At 36.5% G+C, this 12,321-nt stretch overlaps 1 protein-coding gene across 1 annotated transcript; it reads left to right on the forward strand.

Moving 5' to 3' along the window:
* Window positions 1-317: 317 nt before the first annotated feature.
* LOC135229707 (olfactory receptor 14A16-like) lies at window positions 318-11,484 on the forward strand. Its single transcript, XM_064279069.1, has one exon. It carries the CDS (start codon window positions 8,365-8,367, stop codon window positions 9,319-9,321), a length of 957 nt encoding a protein of 318 aa, XP_064135139.1. The 5' UTR covers window positions 318-8,364; the 3' UTR covers window positions 9,322-11,484.
* Window positions 11,485-12,321: the final 837 nt, after the last annotated feature.

Genomic DNA, 12,321 nt, shown 5'->3' on the forward strand with positions numbered 1-12,321 from the left:
TACAGTGAACAATTTAGAGTGTTTTAACATTTTCAGAGAATTGTGTAACCATCACCACTATCTCATTGTGGAACATTTTCATCACTTCTAAAAAACATCCTATACCCATTAATCCGGTCACTCCCCATTTTTCCATCCTCCTTGCTCCTAGTAGGCACCAATCTGGTTTTTTTCTGTACGGACTTGCCTGTTATATACATTTCATTAAAATGGAATTCTTTGGCCTTCTGTGAGTGGCATTTTTCAGCGAGCGTAGTGTTTTCATGACCCATGCATGTTATGTATCAGTACTTTGAGTTGAGACAGAAACTGGGAGATATTAACAAGATACTGTCGATCATTTTGATTTTTAACAATACATACTAAGAAAAAAAAAAAGCTACACAACTGCCCCTTATGTTTCTGGAAACCAAGGAAATGTGTATAACTAAGGGAATATTAACCATTATTCAAAAGCAGGTTAAAAAATACAGCACAAAAACTGGTTATTTTCAGGGATCGAATAAGCTTTAGTAATTAGAAATCTATTAATACATTCACCATTAATTAAAGAAAATTATGCCATCACTAAAGTCAACACTGAATCTTAATAATAATTTAGCTGTTAATAATTTAGCAGTAGGTTTATTGTTAAGTGTGCATGACAGATACTTCCAATAATGACAGAAATAAGGAAAATACACTTGTTAGTCAATATATATTTTGTGTTTGTCTGTAAAGGTAGATATGTGAAATAAATACAGGTTTCGAAAATTGGAAGGGCAAAATTATCTTTATTCTTAGATGATTATCATTGTGTATCTGGAAAACTAAAAATAGCATATTGATATAATAAGGTAATTCAATAAGTGGTTGTTAGAAAAGTTACATAAATAAATGAGTGTTTTGTATATAATTAGATTGGTAATATCTGTGAAATATAATAGAAGAATAGATCCAAAATAGGTGAATAAATTATTTCAATCACTTGTATTAGCACCTAAGAAGAATTGTATAATGCTCCTTTGAAAAATACGTTAAAATACCAGAGTGATGTTAAAAAAAAAAAGTGGTGCTTAAAAAATAGGAAATTGTATCTTGGCTTTTTTCTTTTTTATATACTACAACCCAAATCACAGAAGGAAAGGAAACACATTTTCAAGCAAGCCTCCAAAGCCAGATCATTAAAGAAAAGGGCTAGCATATTTAACTCGATTAAATGAAAACTGTGTGCAAAATATCAGCACAGATAAAATTAAAAAACCTAACTTTTTCGCACTTAAGAAGTATGACAGTAAAAGGAGCTAAATTTCCTAACACACAGGATGTTTAAAGAAAGCAGTAAAATCAATATAAATAGGAAAAACATATGAAAAGATGTCTCACATAAAAATTAAGACTAACGGCTAGTGCACTTTTAAAGCTTGCTCAGGTTTACTGACAAATATATTCACATCGAAAGAATGAGGTGTTATACTTTTCCTTATCACAATGTTAAGGAATGCTGGTCCCAGGTAAAAAGCTAGAATAATCTGTGTCTTTTGAGATTTCCTTGCAGCTCTGGAGATAAATGAGTTAACTCCTGTAACGCCCCTTTCCTTCTGAGGACAGTGTGGTGGTTAATTTGGTTCTATTCCCAGGGTATGTTCTTACTCAACTCAAGGAGAAGTCGTAAAAATAGGGAGGAGGCATAGGCCAGAAATCCATGGTTTAGTCTACTATGCCCTACTATACTGAGATCATGTACTGTGGATGGAGGAACCTGGGTAAGGTCAGACAGTTCTTGTCTGTTTCTGTCTCCTACATCCCTTTTTCAACCCTAATCAAATGTCTTCACTTTTGTATACATTTTCTCATTTTTAAAGTGTGGGTAACAGGTCAGCTGTGAGGCTCCAAAATGATATGAGTAGGTGGGCAAAGTAAGAATGTGTTGAATATTAGCTGTTAGTGTCATCCCCTGGAAGTTCATGAGAAGAGATAGGAGGGGACCCCACAAAACTAGCCCTTTACCAGCTGTTGAACTTTTGTGTATCCTGTGCCCAGTGGTTAAGCCCTGGGCTACTAATGGAAAGATTGGTGGTTTGAATCCACCTAGTGGCTCTGTGGAAGAAAGACCTGGCAATCTGTTCCCAAAACCATTACAGCCTAAAAAATCCTCAGGGAGAGTTCTACTCTCTCACATGTGTTTGCTATGAGTTGAAATAAACTCAGTCACCTTTCAGCAATAGAAAGAATTAAGATATGAGGTCTATTTTAAATAAAGAGAAGCACCGTGCTAAAGAGGAAGGTGAATGTGTCATTTTTGCAAAAGCTGTTTTATGATGACAACCTGGCATACAGCTGAGTGTGTCTGAGTCCACAACGTTGTGTCAGACATTCTAGCACAGCAACTAGAAACCAGAGGTTTGGAGTGAGGCCACCTGTGTTCAAATTCCAGCTTCACCATTGTGTGAAGTGGGGCTAATCCCTTAAACTCTTTACAGGTCCAAGCCTTCAGTGTAATGGGCATGTAATAGATTGCTTTGAGCACAGGTGTAAGTTATGTTAAACACTGCATGGAGAGATCTTAGAACGTGGCCATTGCAGGGTGAGTGGTCAGGATCTCACTTTCCCAATAGTGCGTTTCTCAAACTGTGAATCATCCCTGACTTCTACCAGCATTCCAAAATAAAAATAAGGGGCTTTCTCAGATCCCCTTATTCTTAAGAAAACAAAACAATAGGCTGCTATACTTTGAAGAATCAGAGTTGGGGAATGGGATCCTAGTCAACTATAAGACACTTCCTCACCATGACCCTGGTACCTAGACTCTGGGTTATTTAAAAAGCAAGAAGGGGACCATTCACATGCAAAATTATTTGTGGGCCTAGAGAAATTTTAAGAGGCTTCTCAAAATATAAGAGTCTTTAATTTTATTCTGATAATGATTTGCTCTAGTTGATTTATCTGAATCTGTATATTAGTAAACTCTTCCTTGAGTTGGGTCAAAGACAGTTAAGTATAAGACATAGTTTCAAAACATACAGATTGGGGTCCGTAGTGAGTTCCAGGGAATTCATGATCAAAAAAAAAAAAAGAAATGACCACAAGATAGCATTGAACAACGATCTATTTATTGGTGTCACCCCCTCACCTTGCACTGGCAGACAAATGCAAGGGGCGGTTCCCCACAGCAAGAGGTCTTCCACAGGCAAGTGGGCTGCAGGGAGCTGACTGCCGATGAGTGAGGCAAGAACGTTCTTAAAACCAGTGGCGATTTTTCCTTGTTAGATGGTTTTATTTCATAATTAAAGATAAATGAGAAGTAAAATGGGTTGTCCATCTTCCCTGGGTAAGAACACTGTCATGCAGTAAGACCACCTCCTGCATTTGGCTGCCAATGACAGTATGGTTGTGGCACCAATAAATAGATTGTTGCTCAGTGCTGTCTTGCTGTCACCTCTTGTGGTCTAATAAGCAGAAGGGTTTGCTGTAAGGCTGGGGAACAGGGCACAGGTAGGCTAGGACAAAATGTGTCCCTGTGGGAAAGGGGCAGGGAAGCAAGGCCAGCACAGAGCAGCATATTCTCCCTCCCTCCCAATTTTGTAGCCAAGATGGAAAAATTTACAGCCACACCTCTGTATCTAAAATTTTATTTTAACCTTCATTTCACTTGCAGTCAATCAATAACATGTTGAAACTTTTCATTCATTCTCTTTATCTTGTGTAAGTTATTTTGTGTCTTTTCTTTCCCTTTCATTCTTATTGTGACTACTTATTCCAGGCCATCTTTTAATAACTCATACCTATACTATCAGGATACTATCCTGACTTGTCTCTCTACCTTAAAAATATCTTCCTTGCAAAGGTTACTAAATATGGGGAGCAGTTATCTTTCAGAAAATTCTACCTCTGTTACTCTGTTTTTAGATATGAACCTATTATCCATCCCCTCAACTCTCCTCTCCCTCTTACCCTAGACCAATTTAGGGACCCTTGTTCTACAGAGTGTTCTTCCTACACACCCTTCAGGCTGCCGAGGTTCTGCTTTGTTCACACCATGTTGCCTGGATTAAAAGATCTCTCCACTTTTTCCTTCCAAAATATTTCCCATTTTTCAAGTGTTAATTATTTTATTTCCCATATTTTTTATATGAAATATACCTTAATTCCCTCATCTCTCCTGAAGCACACACTGTACACCCTCATTTGTCCCAATAGACAGCATCTTGCATGTTTATTACAATTTTTTGTTAAGAAAACATGTATTACTTGTTAAGCAATTAAAATGTAAATTCAGAGCATTGTTAAAATAATCAAAACTCAACAAAATTGAAACATAAGGTTTATTCTGAGTAGTTATTCTATATACATATAGGGAAACCATTGTGATTCCGAATAAAAAAAAAAAGCAAACGGTGAGACTTAAAAAAAGAGACTTTTTTTTTTTTAAAAAAAAAAAAAGAGACTTAGGCTAGTTAAAATGAAGCTTATAAGTAGAAGAGGAGGGAGACGAATAGAAGATGAACCATTGTCTAATCCTAACGTGATAGATTGTAAGTTGCCCTCCCTGCTTTTACTGCAATCAGTTGATATCAGGTCACAAGGTGGTCTCTGTCCCTCCACCCACCTGCAACCATTATACCTTTTGAAATTTAAATTAAATAAAACTGGCTTTGGAGAGGAAAAAAAAATTGGGGATGACAGAAGCACCCGGCAAGATTGATTTGGGGTCAGGAATTTTTATGGCTAATATTTGATTTTGTGGGTAGGAAAAAATTGTAAAATCAAAGGAAGATGTCTGTTTCTAATTTTCCTCTCTGACAATTTTAATTTTGAGATAAACAACTGGATCTCCAAAGACAAGTTGAGATTGTTGCTGAGAGCTAATTTTGGCTGAGTGATGATACAGCCAAAGGAGACTTTAAAGACAGAGCCAAAGAAAAGTAAAAGACTTTTTTTTTTTCTGGAGGGGGGACCTAGTTTTAAGAGAAAAACAACATGAAAATTTGGCAGTGAAAAAGACAAAGACATTTGATTAATGGCTAGATGCGATCCATATACCCTTAAGGCACTGGCTCTCAAACTCTAGGGAACATCAAAGTCATTTGTATTTATCTTTTATATTTATTTTGTTTCATCTTATCTAAAAAATATGAACTTGAATAGATGTTTTAATTACTCAACACAATTAAAGCACATCTCACTGGACCCCATGCCAGAGTTTCTGATTCAGCAGATCTAGGGCACATTGAGCCAAGAAAATTTGCCTTTATAACAAGTTCCTAAGTGATGCTGCTCTTGTGGAGCCAGGGGTCACTGGTCTAGGGAACTGGGAGCTGAGGACAGACAATTTTGGTAAGAAGTATAAAGTTATTTGTTGCAAATCCTGAGGTGAGTTCATAGAGAAAATGAATGTATGAAGGGATCACACTGATTTTGGAAAACAGAAGGTCATTTACAGACTTCGTTTTGTTTTTTGTTTGTTAGCTGCTTCACTGGTTTTACAACATAAGTTATCAGTGGGTTTGTGGAGGAGATAGATGAATTGGAAGGTGGTAACAGATATCAAACAATTTTCAGGAAGTTTTGTTAGTGGGTATGAAGTATACGGTGGGAGAAATTATTTATGGGGGAACAGCGTTATGCAGAATTGACTTTGAAGGGTTAGATGAGTTGATTCTGACTCATAACCACCTTATGTACGACAGAAGGAAACACTGCACAGTCCTGCAACACCCTCAGAATTGTTATACTTGAGCCCATTATTGCAGCCACTGTGTTAATTCATCTTCTTGAGATTTCTACTTTTTTGCTGACCCTTTACCAAACATGATGTCCTTCTCTAGGGACCCGTTCCTCCTGATAACATGTCCAAAGTATGTGAGATGAAGTCTCACCATCCTTGCTTCTAAGGACATTCTGGCCGTACTTCTTCCAACATGGATTTGTTCATTCTTCTGGCAGTCCATGATATATTCAGTATTCTTCACCAACACCATGATTCAAATGCATCAGTTTTTCTTAGGTCTTCCTTATTCCTCGTCCAGCTGTTGTATGCATATGAGGCTATTGAAAAATGCCATGGCTTGGGTCAGGCGCACATTAGTCCTCAAAATGACATCTTTGTTTTTAAACACTTTAAAGAGACCTTTTTCTGCAAATTTACCTAATGCAATATGTCGTTTGATTCCTTGACTACTGCTTCTATAGGTTCTAAAACCAAAACCAAACCTGTTGCTGTGAAGGTGATTCCAACTCATAGTGACCCTTACAAATAACATCAACATTTTTGCTGAGCTTTTGAGTATTTACTTGCATAATGGTATTCAAAATGTAGGAAAGAAAGGAAAAAGTGAGATAGCAAACCCTCGGGTGCATAAATTATATCATGATCAAGACAAAAGGCATAACTTCCATATCGATGGTATTAAAAACAAACAAACCATTTGCCATTCAGTTCCCACTCATAGTGACCCTATAGGACAGAGTGGAACTGCTCCAATGGGTTTCCAAGGAGTGGCTGGTAGATTCGAACTGCCTACCTTGTGGTTATCATCCAAACGTTTAATCTCTGTGTCTCCAGGGCCCCATCAGTTGTATAGTTTGAGAAAAGCAAACGTGCATTCATTGAATAGATTAGATTAAGAATCCAAAATACTGGGCAAAATTATGGATATAGTTGGCATGGCCTCATAGTGGGATTCTGCACAGGTTACCTCCCCTGAATGTCACTTATGAATGTATCAATTAAACAGTTATACTAAGACATCAGTGTAGATTCCATTGTACAGTACAGCACTATGGATATATAAAGGAAGGAACAACTCTTCCTCTAAGACAAGTGGAAATGAAGACAAAAATAAGAGAGAAAGAGAGTATATTGGTGGAGAAACAAAGGAAATCTTTACTATTCTTAGCCTCGGAGATGATGGAGTAACCCACTGAGAAAGGAGAGAATGGGAAGAGTGGTGAGAGCTAAGAACAGCTGGGAAGAATGTGCTAGGAGAATAGCAAGGTGAAAAGGAAAGCTGACCAAGCAGTAATGAATAACAACACTTAATAAATGACTCCAAGAAATTTTATTGGCCTAGGTAATTAAGCAGGAAATTTGGCTGAAAACACCTGATTCACTGAACAAGCTCCTAGAAGCCAACAGCAGCAACATTGTGGAATCGGCCTAGAAGACAAACACTTCTAAGACATGTGAAATGAATGTGAGTACTTTTTCTGCACAATTCAAATACTTCAGTTCTACTTTGAAGTGATCAGTAAATTTAGGGACAGGTTTTGATAAAATATAAAATGATAGAGAATAGAGGGTAGTTTTCTGTTGTCCATGTCCCTAATAAATTGCCCAAATATTTCTATCTAAGATATCTCAAATCCTTTCATAAGGTTTGACTCTAAGTGTCAGTGGTTGCTATCTATTTCAGATCATAAAGACAACTTTTTTTAAAGAACATAAAATATAATTGACATACATATATAAAGCAAGTACATGCCAAATATTTTACTTAATTCATTAATGATTGACAGAATTAGATATCCAACTGATTCAGCATCAAAATGAAAATTTCACGTATAAAAGGCCAAACAAGCAAGGCTGAGAAAAATAACAAGTAGGTGCAAAACAGGTCTATCTACAGAGAAAATATGAATTACTCTCCACTAAAACAAAACTAATTTGTATTTCTAAGGACAATAATTTGCACTATTAACAGTTTAATACAACTTTCCCAATTGTAGGATAGCTCAAAGACAAATACAAAGATAACCCAGTGTCCTAGACAGGAAAATCAGTTTTTTCCCTATTTCAGAAGTTTTCACGATTTTTCCTGATACTGGCACAAAGAAGGGAGATGAAATGAGTAGTGAAAATGGTATTAGTTAAGTGTCTTCTTATCAAATAATTATGGTGATAATTTGTATATGCATTATTTAATTGAATCAAAAGAATGATCCAATGATAACGCTTACACAGTAGGTTGAATAAGGGTACTCAAAAAATGTATATGAGATCACAAAGCTTGTAAACAGCTGATCTAAAATTTGTACTCAGGACTGACTGGTCCCAAATTTGTGCACTTTCTCACTACATATTTCAATACAAGGTATATGAAATTCTATTTGAATTAGATGTGGAATATGGGCCTTAATCAACATAGAATGACAAGGTGGATGATTTGGACTTGACTGATAACCATTTTCAGTCATTCAGTTAATGGGATTATTTGTGTTCAATTACCTCCTGAAGACTTGGTGGTGTTACTCTTGTATGGCATGGAATACCTGCACATGTTTCAGAGAAAGTGAACCTGAGAAAGTAGAAGAGTAAACTCCCTTGACTAAATCACAAGTTGTTCATTTTATTTTTTTAGAGTCATTGATTAAACACCCAGAGAAATGAACAACTTCACCTCTGTGACCATGTTCTTCCTAATGGGGTTTTCTGATGTTCGGGAGATCCAGATCTCACATGCTGTGTTGTTTTTGCTGCTATACCTGGCAGCTGTACTGGGGAACGTTCTCATCATCACTCTCACAAGCAAGGATCATCGGCTCCACACCCCTATGTATTTCTTCCTGCAGAACTTGTCCTTTCTGGATCTCTGCCTCATTTCCATCACTGTTCCCAAATCCATCGCAAACTCTCTGGCTAATCACACCACCATCTCATTTCTCGGCTGTGTTTCACAGGTATTTTTCTTCTTCCTCTCAGCCACTACAGAAGTATCTCTACTCACAGTGATGTCTTATGACCGCTACGTTGCCATCTGCCACCCACTGAGGTATGAAGTCATCATGAGCCATGGAGCCTGTGTGCAGATGGCAGCTTCCTCATGGGTCAGTGGAGTTCTCAATGCAATTCTGCACACAGCTTCTACCTTCTCCATACCTGTGTGTGGGTCTCCTGAAGTTCATCAGTTCTTCTGTGATGTTCCACAACTGCTGTCCCTAGCCTGTTCTTATAATACTGTGGAATTAGTAGTCATTGTGCTCAGCCTGGTGTTAGATTTTGGCTGTTTTGTGTTTATTGATATCTCTTACATTCACATCTTCTCCACTGTTCTGAGAATCCCATCCAGAGAAGGCAGGTCTAGAGCTTTCTCCACGTGCTTGCCTCACCTCACTGTTGTGACTCTCTTTCTCTTTTCTGGTTTTTTTGCCTATTTACGACCTTTACCCAAATCTCCATCACCCTTGGATTTGCTGGTGTCGGTATTCTATACTACAGTGCCACCCATCATGAATCCCATCATCTACAGTCTGAGAAATAAGGATATGAAGATGGCATTAAAGAAACTTAAAGAGTGGGCATTGCCCTTCAAATTAGGAGAGTTAATGCCACATATATCATGATCTTTCAATCACTGACAGAATTGTCTGAATAATCTGGTTGCCTAGTCTGAAAATAATATTGGATATTTAAAGTAAGAACTACCATGAAAACTCTTTAAATTGCTATTAATGGGCACTGTCTATTAGTAGATGAAGTGAGTGGAAAAACCAGTAGTTCCATTTATAATTGGGCAGATATATGCTAACCTTGTATTTATCATGTTAATTGAAAAACAAACAATAAACAATTATTTTCCAGTTAGTTCTGACTCTTGGTGACTACATTTGTGGAGAGTACAACTGGGTCCATAAGGTTTTCAAGGCTGTGACCTTTCAGAACCTGATGTCTGGCCTTTCTTCGGAGGCCTCTGGGTGAGTTTAAACATTCGGCCTTTCAATTAGTTGTTGAGGACTTAACCATTTGGTGCAGTGGTTAAGAGCTATATCTGCTAACCAAAATGTTGGCAGTTTGAATCTACTGTTGGCTCCTTAGAAATCCTATGGGGCTGTTCTACTCAGTCTTATATGGTTGTTATGAGTCAGAATCTACTCGGCTGCAATGGGTTTGTACGATTTTTGTTTTTGTTTGTTTGCTGTTTTTTTTTTAAGACTCCTTATAGGGACACTTTTGAATTCCAACAATGCTTCATGACTTCTGGATATTCAACTCACTTATGATCATAACACTATTTCTCTATTCCTGATGTAGTGTTATACTTTCCTGCTCCAGTTATGAGATTACCTTTACTTAGATTTCTTCAGCCTAGTCCACTTTCTCCTGTTAGATGTTTTCTTAATACCATTTCCCTATCTATCGTAGAACTTACCTTAGTTGTAATTTGAGATTTATTTCTCTAAGGCTTTGTTATGTTTTTCTTCATTACACTGTGTGATCCTTGTGGACAGGGGCTGTATCTCTTATGTCTTGCTTAGTGTGTGGCCTAGAATAGAAATAAAGTGAGTATTTATTTAATATATTAATGGACAATATCTACGTCTTTTCCTGGTCCCACAAAACTTTTATTATTTCTTTATCATTAATCTGAGCTTAACCTGGAAACTCTGGTGGTGTAGTGGTTAAGTGCTACGGCTGCTAACCAAGAGGCTGGCAGTTCGAATCCACCAGGCGTTCCTTGGAAACTCTATGGGGCAGTTCTACTCTGTCCTATAAGGTAGCTATGAGTCGGAATCGACTCGATGGCAGTGGGTTTGGTTTTGGTTTTTGAGCTTAATCTATTATCTCTATATTTGTAATGGATTGAGTTCTAATTTATTCCAAAGGTAATGGATTATAATAAGTTCTGTGGTAGTTATGGACCTATGCACATATGTAGTTCACATGATCAGAAACTGTATTTTCCACATGGGCAAATAACTAATGTGTTTGTGCAATATAGAGAGATAAAGCATTTGTGTGATTGAGTGGATATGTATGCATTTTGTAGAAAAAAGTATTTACATGACTGTAAAATACACTGGCTCATGTTCAGGCAGTTGAAATGTACCATATACATGCATGTTGTGTAGCAAATGAACTGACCTCATCCGCTGCGAGAAGCCCCATTTATTCTACTTATATCCCCGCATGTTAGGCTTTTCTCAGTTTCGACTTGAGTGTCTCTTCCATCCAAAACCAAATAAAATTTAATGATGTATTTGTTGACATTATTGGGGATTTGCATTGGCAGAGTACTTTTCCTGGAAACGTGAACATCTTCAATCTTGCATATGGTAGTCAGAATGGTGCAAAAGTTGTGTAAGTCCTAATTTGCAGAACCGTAAATATATTACCTTACATGGACAAAAGGGACTTTGCTGATGTTATTAAGGTTAAGGACCTTAATATGGAAAATTATCCTGGGTTATCCAGGTGGGAACAACCTAATCCCATAAATTCTTAAAATCAAAGGAACTTTTTCAACAGAAGTCAGAAAACCAGATAGATGGCATTGTGAGAGGAACTTGACCAGCAACTGCTGTCTTTGAAGATTGCAGAAGGTGTCCATGATTCAAAAATACCCATGGCCTCTTGAATCTGAAAACTTTAAGGACACAATTTTTCCAGAAAAGAATGAATCCCATCAAAACCTTGATTTTAGCCCAGTGAGACTCAAGTTGAACTTCTGATCTTCTTTCTATTGGGTCACTATGAGTCGACTGTGACTCAGCAGGAACAGGTTTTTTTTTGTTTTATTCACATATGTAAAAATTATAAATTTATATTTAATTAATATAAATTATAAACTAATTTGTTAAAATAAATTATAAATATTTATATGTTATATATCAGATAGATAATGCAAATATATTTATATGTAAACATATATATATATATATATATAAAATCACTAATCATAGGCTGCGTAGAAAAAAATAGCTAGAAGGCTGTGCTCCAAAAATGCTAAAACTGGTTATGCTTCTCAGTGGTGAGATTATGAATAATTTGTATCATCTTTTTGCTTATCTATGATTTCTATTTATCTACAATAAACATTCATTTTTTACATAATCAAAAAAATTTCTGATCTTCTGAACTATAAGATTATAAATTTGTGTTATATTAAACCACTAAATCTGTGGTAACTTCTTACTGCAGCAAAAGAAAAGTAATACACTGCACAAAATTCAGTGCTTCATTATTATGCTATCATATTTGAGCTGCTATGCATTTGATAGAGATAAAAGGAGAAGACAGAAATATTGCTATATTATATCTGAAAATCTCAAAACGCCTATTAACTGTAGAATGGATAAATTTTTGGCATCCCCCAAAAAGTCAACACTACTCAGCAATGGAAATGAAAAATCTACATCTATACAAAAATGGGCATAAGTCTCACAAATATAAAATTGAGAAAAAAAAAAAAAGCAAAGAAGGCTATAAGTTGTAGGATGTCACGTTTCATATAAAGATTAAAAACAGTCTCTATGCTGCCTGAGGTATGGGATAGATTCACCACAGGGCTTGTAAATAAAAAGAGGCATGAAAGGGGCTTCTAAGGTGCAGTATTTTTCTACTTC

Source organism: Loxodonta africana, unplaced genomic scaffold, assembly GCF_030014295.1.
Source record: "Loxodonta africana isolate mLoxAfr1 unplaced genomic scaffold, mLoxAfr1.hap2 scaffold_455, whole genome shotgun sequence".
Taxonomy (NCBI): Eukaryota; Metazoa; Chordata; class Mammalia; order Proboscidea; family Elephantidae; genus Loxodonta; species Loxodonta africana.